This window comes from Lycium ferocissimum, chromosome 6 (assembly GCF_029784015.1).
Source record: "Lycium ferocissimum isolate CSIRO_LF1 chromosome 6, AGI_CSIRO_Lferr_CH_V1, whole genome shotgun sequence".
NCBI lineage: Eukaryota > Viridiplantae > Streptophyta > Magnoliopsida > Solanales > Solanaceae > Lycium > Lycium ferocissimum.
This window is the reverse complement of record NC_081347.1, coordinates 1,344,566-1,368,402: the sequence shown is the minus strand read 5'-3', so window position 1 is coordinate 1,368,402 and position 23,837 is coordinate 1,344,566. Positions and strand designations below refer to the sequence as shown.

At 34.1% G+C, this 23,837-nt stretch overlaps 2 protein-coding genes across 4 annotated transcripts; both read right to left on the bottom strand.

Moving 5' to 3' along the window:
- Positions 1 to 3,845: 3,845 nt before the first annotated feature.
- LOC132058827 (E3 ubiquitin-protein ligase COP1-like) lies at positions 3,846 to 11,227 on the bottom strand. Of its 2 annotated transcripts, none has more exons than XM_059451196.1 (13): positions 10,500 to 11,227; positions 9,224 to 9,301; positions 8,000 to 8,155; positions 7,086 to 7,442; positions 6,838 to 6,995; positions 6,681 to 6,746; positions 6,299 to 6,377; positions 5,829 to 5,984; positions 5,616 to 5,714; positions 5,167 to 5,271; positions 4,860 to 5,039; positions 4,600 to 4,710; positions 3,846 to 4,495 (listed from the first exon to the last, which is right to left on the bottom strand). In XM_059451196.1, exons 1-13 carry the CDS (start codon positions 10,851 to 10,853, stop codon positions 4,325 to 4,327), a joined length of 2,070 nt encoding a protein of 689 aa, XP_059307179.1. In that variant the 5' UTR covers positions 10,854 to 11,227; the 3' UTR covers positions 3,846 to 4,324. The 2 variants fall into 2 exon arrangements, with proteins under 2 accessions (XP_059307179.1, XP_059307180.1); XM_059451197.1 differs by having other exon boundaries at positions 8,000 to 8,159; positions 10,500 to 10,561.
- A 5,845-nt stretch (positions 11,228 to 17,072) lies between these two features.
- Positions 17,073 to 22,526, bottom strand: LOC132058826 (ubiquinol oxidase 4, chloroplastic/chromoplastic). 2 transcript variants are annotated; one of them, XM_059451193.1, is made up of 9 exons: positions 22,197 to 22,526; positions 21,244 to 21,427; positions 20,181 to 20,274; positions 19,604 to 19,719; positions 18,885 to 18,993; positions 18,009 to 18,077; positions 17,717 to 17,788; positions 17,584 to 17,631; positions 17,073 to 17,479 (listed from the first exon to the last, which is right to left on the bottom strand). In XM_059451193.1, exons 1-9 carry the CDS (start codon positions 22,370 to 22,372, stop codon positions 17,274 to 17,276), a joined length of 1,074 nt encoding a protein of 357 aa, XP_059307176.1. In that variant the 5' UTR covers positions 22,373 to 22,526; the 3' UTR covers positions 17,073 to 17,273. The 2 variants fall into 2 exon arrangements, with proteins under 2 accessions (XP_059307176.1, XP_059307175.1); XM_059451192.1 differs by having other exon boundaries at positions 21,244 to 21,439; positions 22,197 to 22,524.
- Between the last annotated feature and the right edge of the window lie 1,311 nt (positions 22,527 to 23,837).

Sequence of the window (23,837 nt, the reverse complement as noted above, 5' to 3'; positions counted from 1 at the left end):
ATTGAAAATCTATAGGAGAGTGTTCTGAATTGGTTTGAATCGTTGGAATCTTTTTGGTATCTTTTGGGATCTTCTGCTTTTATAAAGGTTAGGGCCGGCTGCTAAACTGCGCTGCCCGTTTCTTCGGTGTAGGTTTAGATGACTGGAATAAGAAAGGATTTCTAGGGGAGAATAATTAGGGGTCGTTTGGTACGATGCATAAGAAAAAATAATTACCCTTTTTATCTTAATTTATGCGATATAGTTCAAATTCTGAGAATTAAATAAAAAAATCTTTGACTGCAATTTATTCCTATGTCTTTTAAATATTTTAAATTATTAATTATTGTTACTTATAATACTTTTTACATAGTTTCTAAATATGTAAATTATTTTTCAAAAAATTTAAAGATTGTTCATCCGAATACATGGTCAAAACAAAAAATTTGACTCTCGAAATCCAAACAGTATTACATAAATTGGGACAGAGGAAGTATGATATATTCCCTTCGGCTAAAAAAGAGTGTTCACTTAGCCTTTTTTTTAATTCAAAAAGAACGTTCACTTACCAAATCAACAAAGAATTAACCTTATTTTTTCATATTTCCTTTATGAAGTGTTAGATGATCAAATCTCAATACTTATTTAACTATGGGTAGTTTAGTTAACTTATCTTTTGTTCTAGGAGTTAGTATTTTCTTAAGGGGTGTGTAAATTACTAAGTGAAAACTCTTGTTGAACCGGAGGGAGTATACTAACTTCGTCTCAATTTATGTAGCACCATTTGATTAGATACAGAGTTTCAGAAAAAAAAAATGATGAATTTTAAAATTTGTGGTCCAAAATAAGCCTTAAATATTTGTATAGTTATAAATCATCTCATAAAGCAAATTGTAACACTCTTTGCGGATACTAAAAAAAAAAAGAGGGCACCATAAATTAAGACAGAGGGAGTAGTTTGGTATAAGTCTATTCAATATTTGTTGTAATTTGAATCATTAACTTAATACATTAATTGGTGTATTTTTTTTTAATTCCACCAACAACATGGAATAACTAATTCATGTATAAGTTATACATGGATACATGAATAGAGTACCACAAATGAGCACTTTAAAATTTAAATTGTTATTAAATACAGAAATGTGTCATTTTTTATACGACTTATTAAAAAGGAAAGAATGTCGCATAAAATTGAGACGAAGGAAAGATTATTTAATATAGCAAATCAAACATTCTAATACCAGTGCGACTGAAAGATGATGTCTTCAAAAAAATTGTCGAAAATTTACCGAACTGTACCATTGACACCCCTCTATCACCTTAATTATCAGTTGTCACCATCAACTGCTCCCATCAACCACCATAGTTAATCACTATTGTACATCACTAGCCACTGTTCAATCACAACTATCATTGTTAGCCATGCCACTACCAACCACCATACATATTTTAACAATATTTATTTTGACACAGTATTAGATCAATCAGTATCTTATATGAATTTAATATTTATTTATCTTTGAATAAAGACAAGTTCTATGTATTCAGATATTGAAAAAACATAATTTTAATTGTTTAGTATTCCTCTCTTAATACATCATTTTAGCGATGCATATGTGTATTAAGATTTAAACGTCTAAATCTTAATATTTAACTATGTATTTAATTTCATATTTTAATTTTAACAAAAATATAAGGCCTAGTGCTTATGTATCAAAATAGAATATAACATTTACCTTCAGTTGGAAGAGATGAGTAAGAGAAAACAAGTGGGAATGAGGTATGCGATAAGATGTCCATATTTGTTAAGTCCTTTTTGGACGGTTAAAGTTTACTGTTTTTGTGGTTAGAGATTAAATGAAAAAAAAAATTGTGGGCACTACTACTTTAAGATGGGCCAAGAAACAAAAGCTTCGGAAAGGAATTCTAAAATAGTGTACTCAACCAAATTTATTACGTATTGTAACCAACTTAGAAGCCATTGGCATTCATTGATAGGTGTTTTTGAAATATTTATCATAGCATATTTTGGGTAATAAATTGAGTCATGTATGACTCATTAGCCATGGTGGGTAATGGGTATCAGGTCAAATTTCAATTCTATACACGAGTTGTCAAGTTATATTGTACCTCTATAAAAGAAGGTTACTTTAAATTTTAAAATTCACCGGCTTATACCTTCGCCCTATTGATTATTGAATGGGGACAAGGGGAGAAAGACAACATAAGACAAAGCAATGGACAAATTTTGAGTGACTTATTAAAATTGTCAAAAAGCAAAGGAAAAAGTGTCTCGAAACGCCTCTGGCATGTGTAAAACGCCAAATGACTCGCTAGCCATGGCAGGTATCTGATCAAACTTCAACTCTATACACAAGCGATCAAGTCAAATCGTACCTCTATGAACGGAAGTCATGTTTAAATATCAAAATTCACCGACTTAAATGAAAAGGGCAATTAAATATAATCTTTCGACCTATTGACTAATGGGTGGGGACAATGGGAGCGAGATAGCATGGGATAAAGCAAAAGACAAAACTTCAAGTGAGTTATCCAAATTGTCAAAGAGCAAAGAAAAAAGCGTCTCGAAGCTTTTCTGACACGTGGAGACGCTTAATGGCTAATGACTCATTAGCCTATGGTAGGTGTTAGGTCAAATTTCAACTCTATACACGAGCTATCGAGTCAAATTGCGCCTATATAAACAAAGGCTACTTTGGAATTTCAAAATTACACCGATTTATAACGAAAAAAGCAATTGATTGCAACCTTCTTGACCTATTGGGTATTGGGTAGGAAAATTGAGGAAAGATAGCACAAGGCAAAGTCAAGGACTGACCTTCAAGCGACTTGTTAAGATTGTCAAAGAACAACGAACAGTCAATCGAAACTCCTCTGGCACGTCTAGACGCTAGCCAAGTGGCGTTTGCCTGCCCAACCAAGTATTTTAGCCCCCTCATTCTCTTATGGTGCCGGCAGGAGACGTGGTTCCTCTTTTGGGGTGCTTAGAAATATTTTTTGAACAAGTATACAAAAGAAAGATAAAAAAGAATTTAAACGACAAAAATAAAAGTAGAAAAGGACTGGCTCTAGTGCGATAGGATAGAGAAGGAATCAAAGGTTCGATACTTGGATATACTTTACTGTCATGCAATTTTGACTACTCTTTATCTTCCAGTGGTGATATTGATGCCTCATGCTAGGAAGATTCAGGCACTACTATTATTCTAAAAAATAATAAGCTCCGCCTGTGTGAGCCCTGCTCATGTTGCCGGGTTCAGGCCCGGATAAAAGAGAAGGATTGCAGTAGGCTGACAGCCTGCGTAAAACTTATCAATTCATGATGATTCTTGTATCGAAAATATCACACAAAAAAGGCGGAATACATCAATAACCTCTTAAACTTGTCAGTAAATTTCATTACGACACTCCAACTACGACTTGTTCATTGAGTACGTGAACACATTGATAAAGTATTTTTATTACACACTTCCGACTCAAATTCTGGAAAAGTTTCTCAAGCGCCCAGTACATATATAAGTTAACCACTTAAAATATGTCACCTTTAATCATATGCATTAGCCTTGATAAATAGTAAAACCTCAGGCAAGGAGGTGTCATGTTGAACCCCCTCTGTGGTTAAATTATTTATGTAATGGGTTCTTGAGAATACACGAAGAAGCTTTCCTAAAATCTAAGCTAGGAAGTGTTTAATAAAAAAAGTTTATCATGTGTTTAGGTTCTCTTGTTTCATAGTTTGAATGTACAAATGAAATTTATAGACTAAGTTTGAGGTTCTATCGATGTATCTTGAATAGTCTGTATGAATTTAGTACCATGTGAGTGGAGGAGGAAATGGAGACTAATTAAGACCTTGGGTAATTGACAAGAATTAAAAGTGTGAAAATAATGTTTACATACTAGAGTCAGATGGCAAAATAGTTCTTGCACAAACAGGTAATTCATGTTTTCACTACAATTTTCACCCTGCTATCCTCATTTCTATATACTATATAAATGCAACTCCAGAATCCGGGACTTTCTTTAAACTCAACCCCAGAAAAGAAGAGATACACACTAAACTATAAGAATTATGCGACTACTATGTAATCACCCATCAAAAGCTACATCTGCCTTCCCATCAAACAGACTTGGTATAAGGAACCACCAAAATCGGAAACCAACGTTAGCCTAATAATCTGGTTATTCATGTACAATGGAGAATTGTTGTGGAGAACTTGTACCTCTTTTCCTTTTCAACAAGCCTCTTCGTCAGTCAAATGTTAACGATCATTCAGATGTTATCGATCATTTGAATTGTTTGATCATTCAAATGTTACGATCAAGCAGCGAGAACGAGTGCTTTTATTGTCCCTTGACTGTTTGCTGTTAGAATCGCTGGGCTGTCACGTTTCCAACAAACAGCACTGATGAAAAATGATCCCATGTCCCCATCTGGATCGTTCTGATCGTCAGAAACAAATCTGTGGCGAGCTGCTGGCTTAGAAATTGCCTGCACATGTATCCCGGAAAGAGATTAAGCACCGGGAAACGATGTTAAGTAGCTCATTGTATCTGCATAATGAGCCTTCTTATCAACTGGTTTCAGAAATATACCTTGTGATAGACAAACACTTCATTTGTCTCACTACCACATGCAAGGTATTCGCTGTTTACTGTAAGACCTACAAAGTTCTTCTCATTCGTATGTCCTTTAAAAGTACGGAGCTGAAATTAAACACAGAACAAGGAAAATGCTGGTCAGTATTGAATTGATTTTCACAGGTTTAGATAGGAAATATCTCTTAGACCGAGAAATAAGTGATTAGTTTCAACAGGAGTCAGATCTAGAAAATGATGAGCGCATGACTACTTACAGGAACGTTCTCCTTGACATCCCACAAACGCAATGTACTATCAGTTGATGCAGAAGCTAGCTCATAGTTGGATAAAAATTTTACATATGAAACAGCTTTACGGTGCCCACTGAAAATGTGCAGTGGCTGGCTAATATTTCTCAAGTCATAATAGTGAATGTGATGATCTGCAGAACCCACCTGCAAGACATTGGTAGTTTAAAAAGTTAACCTTTAACATGAAATACTACAAGTAAATGCATTGATGGAAAGATGAAACAAAAACCAGCTTTTTAGGAGGATAAGTAAAGAGGAAATGAAATCTTACAGCTACATGAGCGCTGGATCCCGGATTATACATCACCGAGCAAATGTTAGCTTTCATGTCAATGGTAATAACGCTGGCTTCCTGCTTCGTGCACCAAATTTTGACCTGTTGAGAAATTAATTAGCGCATTCCAAAATTTTCAAGTATAATAACTCGCCAAAACAAGTTTGTTCCTTCGGTTTGGCAGACTTCAAATTCATTGTTGGACCACACGGGGCACAAACCACAGCAGCCAGCACACACCTCACATTTGAGAATTATGGGCTACTACAGTACAAAACCTAATAAGTACTCTATTCATATGTAACTACTTATGAATCAAAATGAACCACAATTGGAGGTAACTATTTATCAAATTTGCCTACTTCCAGAAACACTATGTTTGTCTCTCCAAAAACCAAATTGGGAAACATCAATAAGAAAAATTCATATCCGGAAGTTCTATTTACCTTGCAATCATCACTACCAGAGACAAGCATAGAAGGTTCAGTACGACAAAAGTCAATACTCCATGCTCGTTTTTCATGCTCTTCATATTCCATCACACTCTGAAAAAAGAAAGTGTTAATCTTATCGCATCAGATATAACTGCAGGTCCATATGAAGGTGTTTTTCATGATCTAGATATAAGAACAAAATAAACACCTGGAAGACGACACTACCTGACGAGTCGTAACATCCCAAACCGTTACTATGCCCTCATAGTCACTGCTTGCTAAGTGGTTTTTAGTGTACTTGTTCCAACTCAAACAACTTAGTTTGGATCGGGTAGACATTTCAACAACAGGACATTGCGCTTCTGCTGTTTCGTTTACCACCTGATAGAGAGAACATACAATGATTGGCTTGTATCTTTTTAAAAAACAAATATAATACAGCCCACGAAAAGCAGACTTTATAAGAATCTCACATCTAGCCAACTAATTGGAATATTTAACTAGGAACAATGATAATCTCAATTCAACTCAGATGCTCACTGATTTCTCCCAACATATCTCGATATACTATCTGAGAAGACAAAGGGGCTAGAAGTTAAGTTTAATTAACAGAACAATCATTAAACATTAGCAAAAAAAATCTTTGTGGGACGATTAGCAGAAATAAAGAAGCTTCACATGAAGCATGAACTTACTGATGAAAACTCGAAGACCTTAATTCTTCGCGATACCCCAGCAGTAGCAAACAATTCATCATCTCGGTCAAATTCAATACTGTCAAGAAGAGGAAATTTAGTTGCAGCGGGGGAGAGAGAGAAGTTCTTGCCAAAAAAAAAAAAAAAAAAAAAGACTGGGTTCATCCACTAGATCTAAATATTAAGAGCAAATAAAACCTTCTTACTACCAAATGGTTTATACTTCAATAAAGGGAATTGCTATAATGTATCCAGGCAATAACTACTAATCAAAGTAGCCTGTTTCTCAATAACCAATTATCTCTAGTTCTAGTTTCGAAAAAAGGACAACTGAAGAAAAAGTTATTGTTTGATTTTATTCTAAATGCAATGAACATCTTACCTTGAAACAATATTGACCGAGTGGAAAAGGTCAGCATGCCTGAGTTCAGCAACAACTCGCAGCCGACTATTTCAACACAGTAGAAAGAAAAAACCGTAAGCCCAAATATTTAGGAAAATTTGCACTAGTACTACTATTATTAGATGAACTGACGGACCTGTATCGCGTAAAGGTAGACAGAACAGATTGAAAATCCTCAAGTCCCGCAGAATAACCTTCTCTATTCATGAGATTTGCTACCCTTTCTCCCTGTTTCTGTGACTGTCTTGCCCAATAGCGCCTCTTTTGTAGGTAACAGTCTTGAAGCTCATTGAACTGTAGACAATTGAACATATTAAAAGGGAAACAAAGCCAACAATATTTGAACAAACATCAACAAGCACAATGATAAATTACAGAATTAACCTGTGCATGAACGCGTCTTTTCCTTGTTATTGACTTTCCAGGTTGATTAGGATCCTGTGAATCTGATCCACCGTGGTGGTCATTCTTCCATTGCACAAGTTGAGAATTCCCGGGAGCTCTTGCATCGGTGTTCCTCCGTGGAGTGCCAACACGACCTTGTTCTTGTGAATTGAGAGAACTAGAAACAATTGCACCACCTCCCTTATCTCTCAATGAAGGCCTGGCTGTCATTGCAGAAGAATCATCGACTAGCATTCTCATTTTTGCTGAATATCTACCCCTTGCCCTATATAACTCTATTCTACGCTTCTCCACAGCATTTATGTCTTCTTTAATGTACTGGAGATCATTTTGGATCTAGAAGAAAGTGCAGGATACAATCAATAATCTGCTTGAATCTTAATCAGCAGAGAGACATGAGATTAAGGTTGTCTATAAAATTGCCAGTTTCTAAGGAGCCTACAGTTTTTACAAATTTAACAAAAATGACAGAGTTGTAAAAGCACATAATTACAAACCCTTAGATGGATAATAAATGAAAAAAGCACGTACACAAGGAAAATTCTTAGACATGAATTTAATCTCCCTTTCTTAGTAAGTTATAGGAGGCAGAAGATGTTAGAGCTTTTCCTGAACCGGTTTGACAATTTATATTGCAAAAATATGTCAGCGTAAAAGGCAAGCTCCAGTTATCTATCTACCAACGCGATGTTCCTTTTCCCGCTATTATATTCTTTTGAACATGCTTTCTCTAGTTAGCATGCAAAGATATCGTACAAGAAAAGCAAATCCCCTACCTCTTGGAGGGATGTGAATTAAATAGAAAAGAAAATATAGTAAGTTTCCAAGTAACAACAGATAAATTCAAACTAAAAGTGACTATATGTAAAGTCAGTAGAAGTTCAAGACAAAACCTCATTAAGCTCTTCAACTTTTTGCTTCCTTAAACACTGGAGAAACTCAAGCAGAATCTGAAGATTTGTTTCAGCTTCTTCTTGTTCCATTTTTCTTTTCTTGTCCATAAGAAGTGATAATAGACTATCCAGCTCTTTAACGGACACCTCGCATCCCTGCCTAAGAATCAAATTAGAATCCTGAACAGATAAATAGAAATAACCCGGACACAATGACAGAGAGAGTTAAAAGGCAAAATCATCTCAGAGTAAAATGGCAGTTGCAAGAAAATAATCAAACAACCTGACTAAAAGAGCAGCTGAAATGCAAAGTTAGCAATGCTCTCCACTAAAGCTAAGTTGAATGGACACTTACAGATCTCCTACAGAAAGTACCAGCCCTTGTATTTTTACAACATTTTTGCAAATACTTGCAGGTTTGTATTTCCTTTTCAAGACATAACTTGCTCGGATATTCAATTTCCTTCTTTTCAGTTTCTCACAAGTTATGGCTTTATAATATCTTTCCCTCAGAGAGTCAAAACTATAGTGTGCTTGGACAATGAAAGAGAAGTAGTGAGGATGCTGTCTCCCTTTTCCACATGCAAGTAAAAGCGCAAGATACTCTCCTTCCAACCATTTTGCACCTGATCTAAATCCGACTTAGGATGAACAATTATTTTTTATATATAAAGTACTTCAAAAGGTTAAGAGTGAATTTTACACTTCCCTCCAACGAAAAAATAAGTTGTTACAACTCTTCAAAAATCCTGAAGGGCGTGTCAGATCCTCCAAAAGCAGTGCATTTTTGGAGGATCAGACACGAGTGCGCCAACATTTTTGGAGATCCGAGCAACAAACCAATAAGAACAAGACATATAAACTAGTGGCCTAAACTAACACCTGGGGAAGACTACTCATTAGCTTCTCTTCCTTTCCATTCATACCCTCATAAGTCATATCATGCCATATCACTAACATCAGCCTACAAAATGTAGCATCATACACCGGTACCTCAGCAAAACTTAGATGCATCATTATCCAGACAAAGAACATTCACTAGTTTATCTACAACGATCTATGTTGCTCGGACTCTCCAAAAATGATGCGGCACCCGTGTCGTATCCTTCAAAAATGCACTACTTTTGGAGGATCCGACACACACCCGAGTCCATTTTTGAAGAGTCCAAGTAACATAGACAACGATACAAAGAAAGCTTGTTTAACTTTTCATGCATATCTGACCTGCTGTATTGCCTGGCGAAGTTGTTCCACAGGTGTAGCACTTTTGGCGATTTGGCGAGCAGATCTCTTCATCAATAACTACACAATGGAGAAAACTTTAACACAACTAGGTTTACGTGGAAAATAACCTTCTAGAATGTCATCATATTCAATAGACTGGTAAAAAATGAAGATCATAAAACAGAAGAAAAGAAGCAAAGAGGAAAAAAATACAAATAAATGGAATGCAACTACTAAACAAGGTTTATCGATCAAGTTTTCATTCCAAAATAAGCCCATTAGGGGGTTGTGATGATGAATTTGAAAAACGTTACAACAAAAACTCACAAAGGGGAGATACAGATCAATCATGAGTAATGTAAGCTACATTTATATCCACCAATTTCCAATTCAAGTAAATCTTCATGTACATTCTAAAGCAGATTTTTAAAATACCACACAATAAATTCAAAAAAAATCCATACAGAGCGATATTCCTTCACCAGTATCCCATTAAAAGGGAACTTTCACCAGTATCCCATTAAAAGGGAACTTTCTTCCTGCTACATAAATGCAGTAATATTCCAACCAATATTTGTCGTTGACGCAATATATAAAATAGGTCTGAGACATCATTAACTCCTGTATCTCAGCTGACCTGAGAATTACTGCAAACCTTAAACATTAAGATTCTGCCGTGATATAAAGAAACCAGCGTGATAATTCCTGGTGTACTTACTCATAAAGACCTATATTCATACATGTTTTTTTCCAATTCATAGAGACTGTCTTTGCTGGTTCAATATGTACTTTTTGAATCGCTCGTAGAAATCCAAGAATTCATCAAATCCTGAGCATTTTTCAGCAATATAACCACAGCAGGACGAAACCAGATTCCTCCAAGGCATGTAGTTCTACATTGCTAAAAGAAAAACATTGATAATTCTACGTAGAACTAAATAATTTCACCTTAAAATTCCGATTCATCTGATCTTCTTTATAAGTGATTACTACATAAGTGATTTCAAAATCGAACATCCAAATTCATGAAAAAAAAAAAAAAAACTGGAAAATTTTACCTTATTGATAAGTAAATTAGGACAAAGGTGATTTGTATTCAAGTAAACAATGTGATGATTACACCTACATATAAGTGAAATTCATCCAAATTCATGAAAAAAGCTGTAAATTACCTTTTTAAGAAGGAAATTAGGACAAATGTGATTATTACACCTATATATAAGTAAAATTCAAAATCAAACATCCAAATTCATGATAAAAAACTGTAAAATTTTACCTTATTGAGAAGAAAATTAGGATAAAGGTGCTTAGTAGTCAAGTAATGAGAGCAACAAGGACAATCACTTTTGTTCTGAAGATGAGTAACAATACACATATAACAAAAACTATGTCCACACGCTGTTAGAAATGCATCCTTTATAATTTGCATACATATTGGACACAACATATCCTTATCCACTTCCAGTTCCACTTCCTTCTCCGCCGTCACTTCCTCCTTAACAACCGTCACCGCCACCGCCATCGCCGCCGGAGCGGCTGCTGCCGGAGCTGAAGTTTCTCCGGCATTCACCGGCTCCGATTTAACCGTCGGCACTAAAGCTCCTATTGAATTACGCTCTCCTCCTCCCATCCCTCCGCAGTTGTAGGAGTGCCTGATCAATTCAATTATTGATCAGGTTATGTAGAAACAAGGGCGTCTCAATAAAATTAATGGCCTAAAGTCAAATTTTAATCTCAGGACTTAAAGTATATACAAACTTCCACACTTTTGCACATCTGAAAGGTACAAAATTGTTGCAGCTGTTAAATGAATTTTTTTTTTTTTTTGTAAGAACTTGCTGCATATATATGTAGGTAGATATTCTTAGAGATGAAGAAATGAGATGATTACTATGTGTGTGTGTGTTTTCTGTTAGGAGTGAGTGAGTATTTTTGTGAGGGTATAAACGGACCACGTTGGCGGGGAACCCGCGTTTTTTAAAACTGGGGAGACTTGTTACTGCGACCGCCTCATAATATATTTTCATGTCAAATAGGATTGTGTAGTTTTTGAACAGTCCATCAAAAGCAGCTGAAAAACAGTTTTCTTAAGTTTTACGTAAAAGTTGTTTAAGTAATAGCATAAATTTTCAATATATATATGTATATAATTTTTTTTTTAGGTATAGCATCATAGGTAAGCCTTATCATATTTATAATTTTGAAAAAAAGAGTGCTATCAAAATTGATACATGATACTTTAGCTAAATAACTCAGTATTCAATTAAGTGCATCAGTCAATTCTTTTGGAGTATGGTGTCAGGCGATAATATTAGATATATTCTAGAAATTATGTTATATAAAATACTTTATTTTTCGGAAAGATCAGAGATTCGCGTGATCTATATTTTTAACCTAACTTCGCCCCAGTCAAAGACCTCACTTGTGGATTAAAGTTGTTGTTGGTGTTGTAATATGTTATAACAAGTAAAAGTAATTTGATGGTGTAAAAGTTTGTAGCCGTGATGACTACATATACATTATCCGAACTATAATAAGTGATTCTCTAAAATTGTAAATTTGGTAAAATTTAAGTGATAAGCTATCAATATTTTATTTTAATTTATAATTGATTTGAATAAATTTTGTAAGTTTTTTCAATACTTTTTTTCCTATAAGTAAATTGGGATAATTTAGTCAAGGATAATGTTATTAAGTGGTTTACTTGACGAGTGTGCTAAAACCTTAAAAATTATTTATTGCAGGCGGGAGAGTGTATTTTTTGTCCGTTCGAAAGTCAATCGAGTATACGTGTTTGATTAGAGTATAATATTTGACTTACATGTCAAAACTAGGTTTAAATTTCTCAAATTTTATTTCCGATCACATACTTTCACGTAAAATGGGACCTATTTTAAAAAAAAAAAAAGTTTTATGCTTGTTTTTAATTAAAGTTTTCTTTAATTGTTAAACGCCATATATATCCAAATAAGTAATTTCGTTATTAAATGCATGGGGATGATGATACTAAAAGTTGGCCACAAGTTGATTATCATGAGTTGGAAATTACAATTTAATGTATCTCTTGCCAAAACTCTCTCACATCAATTATCAAGATCGAAGATAGTACTACACGTAAGTGCATTAAATGAAAGTTGTTAAAACTTGACCCAAAAAATAGAGATAAAAAATAAATTAAAATCCTCTAACATATTCGACATTTAAATTAAATCAATAAATTTATATTAGCAATCACATGCAAGGAAAGGATTAAATTAAATGGAGTGAAAACAATTTTTTAAACGTGTATAAAATTTTGAATACTTTTAACATACGAGAAATGCATGTTTACATTTCTAGTGTGAACCAGTTTTTTGAATCTCTTGTCAAAATTATTGGCACCGCTCATTGTTAGCAGCTACAAATTAAAGTGAGAAAATCACTATTCTTACGGAATCCTTCGGAATTTGGGAAATCCCTTATCAATGACCAAATTTGATGAGACATCCATCGAAAATTAGTGATTTTTTGGTTGTATTAACTATACTTATGTTTATCCGGAAATTGGTTCAGTTGAATTTGTGTACGTGGTCAAGGACACATGGAATAAAGTGACCAGAAAAGCGATGTATTTTGTAATTAAAATCAATAAGAACGAAATATAACAAAGTAAAAGTTAAGAATAGCCTCAGTCTTGATCTAGTTTTGAACTGGTGGCTCAGGACAAGCTACTAATTTGGTCCTTGTTGGATCTGAATTAAAATAGTAAAGAAATTTAACAACAATGCAAGTGTGAAATGTATGTCGTGTATAGCTCATGGATTTTATGTGTCCTTTATAATGAAATGCTAAGCCTTATTTATACTTAGGCTAAGGGGTACACATTCCATGAATTATGCCCTTGCTAGTAATGCAAATTAATGTCTTAGTAATGATGAACAATAAAGAGGACAATAATGGCCTAATGTCCCGTGGAAGGTGCAAGATCTGATTGTAACGGTTGACCGTTGCCTACCAACCAGTGCTATCTCATTTCTACTAGTAACCGGGCCCTTTAGTTCCTTCGGTGTCATTAAACCTCTGCCGGAGGCTCTGAACGCTGATTTGCATTTGAATCATATTTTGTTGACACGTGTCATCATGGCATTCCAGTTGTATTCTACGAATTTAGCCAAATATAACTTAAAATTTTAATGTGTGTACCATGAAAAACATATATCTTTCATTCGTTGACTTGAACATTCATGGATCGCCCGCATCTTTGTGGACGAATCCACTGTTTTAATTATTTGAGAATATATATGATACAGATTTAAAATATTGATAAAATTTCTATGTTCAACCGTTTCATAAAAAAGGTAGTGATAATGGTACCTTCATCGACTTAAAATTTAAATCTTAATCATATGTATTGAAGAGGATCAGATTATTCAGTTTAAACAATTAGGTCAGGAAGAGAGTAACTCAATTTTCTAAAACAAGGGACTTCTGACTAATCCACGATACAAGTTCGTTTTTTAAGACCTAATCCCTAATCCCTATGCAAAACGTGTAAGAATAAAAAAACACAGATAAATTAAACTAAGAGAACAAGAAAAACAAAATCTATTTTTTTTTTTCTTTCTTACTTGTCATGACATTCTGGTTTGTTTTGTAAGAATACCTGTAAAAAGTGCCTGCTAACCTAGCTAATAATATAATAGTAATAATAACAATAAAGTATTAAAAGTTTCCTGTATTATAGGGATTTGGCTCCTCTCCATTACACTATCTCTCCATTTTTTCAAGTGCATGTTTAGATGATTGACACTTGTCTATTTTAGATTTTAAAGGCTTGGATTAATTTAACTTAAGTAAATATATTAACTGCAGTTAACGGTTTACTTTGGAAAATTACCGTCCATACAAATCTCAACTTCCACAAATTTAGGAACCCATTAATATCATTATAATTTATATATTCTTACATCCATATTTATGATTCATCACAATAAATGAGATTATTATGTACGTAAAGAGTAGTTATATAGTACTTTTTTGCATTTTAACCATAAAAATGCAATTATCTCCCAGCAATTTTTCTTGCAATCCACCTCTGTAATTTAAAACTAAAAACTAGTTATTTGAGGAGCATTTACTAATTTTAAATGTTTCATAGGCAAACAAAATTGAAAAAATGTAAATAAAAAACTACTCGTACTAATTAACAATTTTGAGGTGGTATAAAATCGTCTGCCCCATTCAACTAAAATATGAAGTATTATTTCTTACATCCTTGCAAAACAAAATGAAGCAGAGTAATCAAAATCGGTTGTATAGAGGAGGGGAAGAGAAAATACGTTTAGCTAATATTGGACAGCATAGTTCATTCTCATTAAATAATATTATATTCGAAAAAACGACATAAAATATAAGAACTGATAATAAGTAAATAAAATGAAAACTAATAATTTCTAAAATATAAGGGAGTTGGGAATTTTCTTACCAAAGTTAAGAGTGCATTCCTAAAATTTATCTTACTAGCTATGGTTAAGATGTTTGCTTAAGTTAATTTAATCCAAGCCCTTAAAATTTAAAATAGACAGGTGTCAATCATCTAAATATACACTTGAGAAAATGGAGAGAAAGTGTAATGGAGGGGAGCTAAATTCATATTATACAAGAAGTTGCCCTCAGCCGTAAAATCCTCACTAACCATGCTGCTCAATAATAATAATAATAACAATAAAGATACTAAAAGTTTTCTATATTCTTTATTAATAATATAAATTTCATATATAGGATTAAAAAACTCATGCAAAGAATAACACCTGAGGTAAATGACTAAAGTGACCAGAACGAAGACCAATCTAATATGTATCGTTCGGATCTCATCTTTTTCTTTCAATGTGTCTTTAATTTTTGTTAGAAATATATGAATTTCAAGATTCAATAATTTTTACATGTGATTTTACGTTTACATCTTCTTGGTTTTTCATCAACGAAGATTCATTATCTATTATCTATTTATAAAAATAAAAATTTAACCTGATATATATAATGTGAGTTTTAGACAAAGATATTCAGATGAACTTCCTTCTAACACCTTCATTCACTATTGAAATTCGAATGCCATCGTTTCTAATCTTATTTACGTTTACATGAAACTTTAGGCGCCCAACATTCTCACGTGGTATTGTTGGTCTTATAATTTGACATACTCTTACTTTGACAAAACTAAAGAGACAATTTTGAAAGCTATGCACAATCTTCTAATTAAAACCATTGGCTAGTGACTGAGCCACGATATTAGCGATTGACAGATTTCTGTTCACTTGTTGGAACCATGGTAGGTCATAAACGTGGACGAATAAAAAACAGAAATATTATGAGTCGTGTAACATGGCCAACAAACATATTGTTAGGGCGCATGAACTATATATAGTAACCGTCAACAGATTGTGACACGACGAACATATCTTTTATCATAGGGTCTCTGAATCAAATTTGAAATTTCAAATAATAAAATTAATATGAAGTGATTTTCTCTTTAATAGACCTTACGTGCAAATTCAAATTAATCAAAATTCAAATCGGATATCGGAAAATTTAAAAACTACTCCCTCCATTTTTCTATGTATTTTAGTTTGACTTGCAAAAAAATTAAAGGTAAAAAAGACTTTTAGATTTTATAACCTTAAATTAAAGCATGTAGAATGTATCAAAATGTCTTTTAAATTTGTGGTTTTAAACATGTTACCTTAGACATTCATATTAGAGAATTATTAAATGTTAAATAACATTTCTTAAATAAATTTTAAACAACAAAACCACATAAATTAAAGCAGAAGAAGCAATAATAATCGGAATATGATCAGTATATCCAACGTACCATACCTATAAAAACTTTTGGAAGTATACGAGAAAAAGACAAACTACTTTTTTAGGCCTTTACTTTTATGACATGCAGATGTGTCTTTAAGATCTACCATAAAGTACAATTGACTCATCAATGGTGCATGCAGTCTGTCACATGACCTAAAAATCTGGAGTTCAGAGCACTTTTATGATATTGAATCCAGCAATAGGGGTACAAAAGGGTCCAATCTTGACTTGTTTAAACTACATTTATTCCGAGAGATATATTAAGCTGCATGAAGAAAAAAAATAGACTTTTGAAAACTTTGTTTTAATGTGTCTGTATCTGTGAAACATTGCTGTTAGCGGCTCGTAAATTAATTGAAAAGAAAGCGGTAAGACCATCACCATATATAGTTTGTATCCACATAATTGACTCTTATCTGTGCAGTGCAGGATCAGGTTACATATACTCTTACGACGATTACAATTATTCATCCGAATCTAAATTTATTTAATGTAAACCCAATTTTCCTGCAATTATAGTTCTACATATTCAACAATTATATCAATTCATCTCTCTATTATCTGTGAATGGGGAACATGGAGCATAATTTCATCCCCTCTTATGGTGTACGCCTAGCTCCATAGCTGAGCTTGTCAGGGGCTTAAAGGCGACCGACCAGTGTGTGTGTGTCTATATGTACTCTGTGTGTGTGTGTAACAAGTTTATGGAGTTGATGCATTCTGCTCTTGTATTATAAATCATCCTTGTCAAATCAACCTAAAAGAAAACTACTAAGAACTTGATCAGGGTACATATCATCTAGTGGCTGACATCCCAAGTAAAGACTACATTATTGAAACCTTTTTTTTATTTTTATTTTTTTTATAATTAGTGTAATAAAAACTGCTATTTCCCCTCGACTAATTCCACAAAGTATCTACTACCTCCCACCAACACAGGTATCGAATAACTCCATCCAAATTGTAGAAACTTTGATAACTCGACTAAATTGTTGAAAATTTGAACTTCCCAAATCTAAATGTATTACATTTAGTACTTAATATTATTGAAAGGAGATAACAACCAAATGCTTGCCCATCTTTGGGCATTTTGACATGCTCTATCTCAAACAAAAAGATACAACATGGATATAACTTTGTATTTTGGTTATACTGGTATATACAAGTATAGTTGGTTCTCATTTTTCTTTCACTACCTTCTGCTGACTTAAGGATCAGCGACAGATTTCTTTATACAATCCACGATACCTACACAATCAGCCTGAGGCACGGGACACCCTGGATCATCTTCAGACTCATCGCATAGATTTGTGTGCGGAGAGCGAAGGCTCCCATGAGTTTGACAGGCTTTCATGGTCTTACAATGCTCAGCTTCGTCATCTCTAATGTTCATGAATACGTCGTACAAATTATCTAAACAGGAAACACGACTTCAATCAGAATTATACTCACTTGTTTGAATCGATTACCGCTTTGCTTCCTTCAAATAAACCTATATTGAGGTGCGTTTTAATTACCTATTTTTGGTCTCCGAGTATTAGGCTCTCGCGAAGTTTGGAATTCATCTGATGCAATCACAAAATGATTTAGATTACTGAAATTGATGGACAGTTGGTCACAAAAGTATTAAGTTATCACTGTAACACTCACCAAACAAATACAAGTCACCTCCCGTGTAGTAGCTCACGGCAATCTTTGGAGCAGGCAATTTCTTCAATTCCTCTGCAGAAGCATTAGGAGGGCATATTACTACCATTTTGAGGTTAAGAATATAATAGCATTTGAAACTATCCCAGATAAGGAATTGACAAGAAATATAAATCCTCTCCAAATATTGTGCTATCCTTGAGAAATGGCCAAACAAATTAAAGGAAATTATGACTTCCAATTCTGGCTATTCCACTTTGCTGTTTAAAATATTCAATTGTTTATAAAACAATACCTCCTTGATCCTTGATGAATTTATCGTAAGTCTCGTATGCATGGCTCTCCACACATTCAGAGAAATGATCTGTAAGAATTGAAGGATCACCAATCAAGTATCGATATTTGCCTTGATAATGGTCATACATGAAAAACTCACGACTTATCAAACATGAAATCATGACCAATCACCAATTTCATTTTCAGGTAAACAAATCAGAGAACTTAAAGCCAGGCAAAGAACGGCAAAAATATCAAAATTTCCTTCCTCCTCCGATTCTGTAAAGAACTAAGACCTAAAAAAGGCTACTATAATGCTTCCTCTAAAAACAATAACAGTGAAAAGATGAAACTCATAAGAACCCTCGGATACACTGCATCCATAAACCGTGAAAGATACCAAAACCACAGAAACTCAGCCAAAGAACACACTTAAGTTGCAGAAAAATGATTAAATGTGTCCCAAAAGATGAGACTATGTCAGAGCTAGCGGAAACTTTGTACATTCTTAAAACTTGTCTATAAGATACTCCCTCTGTTCACTTTTACTTGTCCACAGTCGGCTTTGCACTCCCCTCAAAGAAATAATAAATAATGTGCATATTTTACCATAATACCCATGACTATTAGCATTTATAAAGTTCTGTGAAATAATTTGGAGAATGAGCAGTTAATGCTAATGGTAAAACAGGAAAAAATATGTTAAAGTGGATAAGTAAAAGTGAAAATTTATTTTTAGTATAATGAATGGAGGGACTAACAATCAACTTCCCGAAGTATCAAAAAGGAAAAAAAGAACCAAACTCTGTACACAATAAAGAGCTATGAAAAAAAAAAAGGAGATAAAGAAAAGCTTGAGAGACTTGAATAATGAGATCTTAATATTCCAACTTACATGCCATTCTTGGGCTCAAAGCATACATAAAGACTGTCATGAAATAATAGAATATAGCTATATGTTGCGCAAGGAATCGATCAAACCACCAAGCATTTCCCCCTAATTCCTGCAGTTGAACCACACTTCCATTAATACCAAGACAAAGAGATATTAGTATTTACTACTCCCTCTGGATCAAAAAGAGGGTCCACTTGGTCTTTTTTTCTTGGGTCAAAAAGAGTGTCCACTTATCAAATCAAGAAAGAATTAACCTTGTTTTTCCAGATTTGCCCCTATTAAGTGTTCTATGATCAAATCCCAATACCTATTTAATGAGGGGCAGTTTAGTCAAATTATCTATTTTTCCCTAGGAGTTAGTATTTTCTTAAGGGATGTGCAAATGGCTAAGCGGACACTCTTTTTGATCCGGAGGGAGTATATCGCAATTTGAATTCTAGAAATTACAATTGGTTCATTACTTTGATGCAAGAATTTGTAGAAGATCCCATCGGAGAAAAAGTTTATTCTTTCAGTAAATAAGCGCTGATACATTTTTCCAGTAAAAAGTTCAAACTTGCACATGGAGAAACGTAGCATCAAGCCCTTCATATTGTAACCTATTCTGAATGAACTATGGCTAGTTAAGAAGGAACACACACACACACACACTCTTAACAGGGAAAACAGATGCTCATCTCATTGAAAGGAAATCGAGAAGTTAGAAGGAAGAGAATTACTTCCATAATGAGCAAATGGTGCATCTCATTCCAGCTTTCAGCAAAATGCACCTTTATATAATCTGCTCTTCTCCACCAGCCAAAGCTCTCATAAGCGTGAAGAACCGATATAAATGCTGTTATGAACAGATGAATGTCACATGTTATTGTTAGGAATTGTAATTACCATAATATCTTTCTTTTTTCTTTATATTTATTTTTTGTTAAAAAGTAAATAAACAATAATATCTTTCAGAAGTATAATAAATGAAGAAAGGGGGGTTTATAGGTCCCGTTATATCACTCAAAGATATTTATGGCCTTCAACAGGGAGAAGAAGCATTTCAATAATCTGTTTTTGAAAAGTACTATCAGGTCTTCTTGCAGAATGACCAAGCACTAAATATACAAGTAGAATTTAAATAGTGATATATTTGTTTTGAGATAATGTAATTGTATATAAAACTAGCACTAAGAAGTGTTGTTACAAGTAAGCAAAAAAACAAAAGAAAAATCCCTTTCTAATCTTACAGGGAGATGTTTGAGAAGTGATAAAGGTGCTACAAAACAAACAGCAGCTTGAAAGAATAGTATTTACCAAAATAAGGAACTCTTGCAATTGTTTCCAGAACATAAAACCTCGCATAGTTTCGGTCATGGTACAAAGTGTCAAGAATCTTTATCACCGAATCCTGAAATTATCAGCATAATTTTGGAATCAGACATATTCCCGACCAAATGGAAATGTAGAAAGGATATTCAGCACTCAGCAGTAAACCTTATCAATGAAAGATGTTCCTAATAGAAAATTATGTCAAACACCTTTACATCAGTGTATCACATGATACTACAAATCAATTTCAGAAAATACCCTATTCAACCTGCACACATTGTGCATGATAAAAGAGCAATTCCATAAATTGTGTACAACTAGGGCTGGAAAAATGGTTTAAAAAACAATTAACCATCCAATCCGACCCATTCAATATGTGTTGGTTAACTGACCATTTAAAAATGGATCAAATATGGATATTATCCACTAAAAACGGACATCCAGATGGATAATATGGATATCCATATTATCAATACCCATTTGTTTGCTATTATTTTTCATGAATTCCTGCTTTACGAGTCTAGGCTTATTTTGGCTTTTGGCTTTTGGCTTGTGTTCTCACCTGACTATTCCTGAAACCATAGATAATATGAATATCCATATTATCCGTCGGTTAACCCATTTTTTATCCATGTTAAATATGGGCGGACAGTTTTAGTTAAACCGCCCATATCCCATTTGCCACTCCTATGTACAACACACAAAATGTCAGTACACTCAATTACCGATGCATTGTTCAATTTGCAACTAAAGTAATCCAAACTGCTCTGTGAGTGAGCAAATTTACCATCAACTGTGATCGTTTCTAGTTGGATTTTCTGCTTTTAGGGCAAGGGAGAAATGGGGTAGGCCGTTTTGTAGCGGACAGTAGAAAAAGAACTTATTGGCACCATGTTACAGGAGTTCATACAGCCAAGACTTACTAATTTTACGGTTGAGCCATAGTTGATTGACATTAGTTGACATACAATTCCGACGAATATGGAAGCTGCGGAGTTGAAAAGAACTAAACAAGACACTATTTAACTTCAGGAAATGCGATACCTACCGTGAGTAAGATATTGATAGACTGTTCAACCTTTATAACCCATTTTTCTAGACCATTAGAGGACGAATCATCGGGTGTCTCCCCATTACTCTCCCCTCCCGCATTACCAGGAAAACTCTTAGGTGCAAAAGATTTCTCCACAACCACTTCTTCTTCATTCTCTTGTAATAACGTTGCTCGAACCCTGCATGATTTCCTGCATGTAATCGAACAACCAAAAGACAACTTAACCAAATCAACTTTGCTTTTCTGATAAAGTTCAACTAAAACATCAATCAACCAGCAAATTCTCTACGATATGAACCGCAAAGCAATCAATCAATCGACTATATCTCAACCCAAATTAGCTTAGGCTGCCTAGATGAATCCACTGTATTCATTCTACTATATTTGGGTCCATTTCATTCCAATATTAATAAACAATTTAACACTTAAGGCATAAATGCACATAAAGAAATTAAGTAAATGTCAGTTAGTGGTAATGTTTGCAAGGTCCAAACACCAATTGTTTTTGTTACTAGTAAATACCCACTCCCCAAATTATTAATGGAGACAGACTGATTAAAATACATGTTAAATCATCCTCTTAGTATTTTATTATAAAATACATGTTAAATTATCAAGATATACTATTCTCTTATTCCTTCCTTTTCCCCAATTTCGAATCTTTCATTAGTAAGCTAACAAATTTTCTTTAAAATTACAAAAAAAAAAAAGAGAGGGGTAAAGCTCATTTTTCAGCTAAAATTTAGATAAAGACATGAACTTTATAATATAATTTACTATTCTCTTATTTCTTCCTTATCCCCAATTGCCAATCTTTTAATGCCAAACTAACAGAGTTTATTTAAACTACAAACCCAAAAACAAACACAAAAATAAAGAGAGGGGTAAAGTTCATTTTTTTGAGCTGATAATTTCAATAAAAACAAGAATTTTATACTATAAATTACCTTGAGAAGGAACCCTTTGAAGATCCATAAGAATTCTTAAGTGAAAATAAAGAATTTAAACCAAATGGGCTCTTGGAATTGCACAAAAATGATGGATTCTCAAAACTCTTAACTTTTAAACAAGAATATGAAGAAACTGAAGTTCCAAAACCCATAGAAGAAATAGAAATCGCCATTCTTGATCTTTTTTCCTTCACAAAAAAATCGAATTAATACTTTTCCTTTTTTTGAAGGTCGGTAAGGAAAAGAAAATTGAGAAGTGGGAAATTTGTTAGTTTTCTGAGAAACCAACAGCTTTGTCCACTGGACAAAGTGCAAAGGGATTGGAAAAGTTTGGGACAGTTTTGAAAAGAATCAAAATGTTTTGTCGTTATTTGCAAAAATAGATATTTTGAAGGACCGTAATGTCTAAGTTGTTCGAATTTGGATGCACGTATCCAATATATGTACAGTGGCGGAGCTACGAATTTTATCAAGGATGTTCGAATTCATATAATGCATGTATTGGAGTGTCATGCCGAACCGTAGCTTGGGCGTAACATGGCACTCGGTGCCGGCTGCGTGTGATACGAGCGAACCCACGAAACTGTGAATCATCATGAGGCATACATGAGCGGAAATATAACGTGAAGTGCTTGATGAGCCTTTATAAAACATAGTAAGTCATAATATTAAACATAAGTACTTGATTAAGTCATGAATGCGGACAATATCATAAATGGTAGTAAACCTACCACCAACTCGAAGTCTAACAATGGCCTTGTCTTGTTTGCTTAAACCTCCCAACACGTAGTTACGAAACACGTAACATACTTCTTTGACAAGCTCGGCCTTTTGTATTGTTAAAACTAAATAAAGAAGACAATGCCTAAAACCCCGTATGAGATCGGGCTCGCAATGGCCCAGTACGTGCGGATCCTAATGGCGAGAAGCGTCGTCAGAATCCGTACTGCGTCGTGAAATGCGAGGCCCAAGGCAATAAAGGGGGCAGTCGGCACGTTGAATGTCTTGGTATGTCATGCTAAAAGAAATAACATGGGACGTGATAATAACATAACAAGCGAGGTGAAACATGATCATGAACATGAGTACATATACATATATAACATGTGTAAAGTATCGTGAGTAGGGAGAACGAAATATAGCAGACAACATGGTACGGTATTTGCGTCCCTCTGATAAAACACTCGTACACCTTGCCGGGGACATGAGATTTAATAATATTATGAAAGGATCCGTCATTATGAGAGATCGTCTGCAAGCGTAGATTGGAGCAATCCTCGTCTTGCGGTGGCTACGTAGTTTCGGGTTGTTTGAAGCATCTCGGTAGTGTCTGACTCCCAAAAATATGAACATGTAAAATAAGTGGCAACACAACGCCGCTGTGGTTTTCATAAATATAATTTGCTTGTACATGGATATCGTAGGAAATAACTTGTAAACGTGGTTTCATGAAATAACTTGTATATTAGCATTTATGTATCTTGTATCATAGCATGAAAGTAATTATATACTATAGTTGCATGAAAACTTGTAGGCAATGTAGGATATTCATGAAATAATCATTTTTAGTCAAAAACATGGAACAAGCCCCCATGGAATACAAAATAGGGTTTTCAGGGATTCAACCAACTTATAACG

What these genes read in the sequence shown, in the direction of transcription:
- LOC132058826 (XM_059451192.1), bottom strand. Translation starts at nt 22,372, where the DNA reads ATGGCGATTTCTATTTCTTCTATGGGTTTTGGAACTTCAGTTTCTTCA. An exon ending in TGCAAGAGTTCCTTATTTTG is followed by an intron (nt 19,720 to 20,180) that starts GTAAATACTATT and finishes TGTTCATAACAG; the next exon opens with CATTTATATCGGTTCTTCAC. An exon ending in TTTGAGCCCAAGAATGGCAT is followed by an intron (nt 18,078 to 18,884) that starts GTAAGTTGGAAT and finishes CAATTCTTACAG; the next exon opens with ATCATTTCTCTGAATGTGTG.
- LOC132058827 (XM_059451196.1), bottom strand. Translation starts at nt 10,853, where the DNA reads ATGGGAGGAGGAGAGCGTAATTCAATAGGAGCTTTAGTGCCGACGGTT. An exon ending in GATCCAGCGCTCATGTAGCT is followed by an intron (nt 5,040 to 5,166) that starts GTAAGATTTCAT and finishes AATGTCTTGCAG; the next exon opens with GTGGGTTCTGCAGATCATCA. An exon ending in AAGTGTTTGTCTATCACAAG is followed by an intron (nt 4,496 to 4,599) that starts GTATATTTCTGA and finishes ATACATGTGCAG; the next exon opens with GCAATTTCTAAGCCAGCAGC.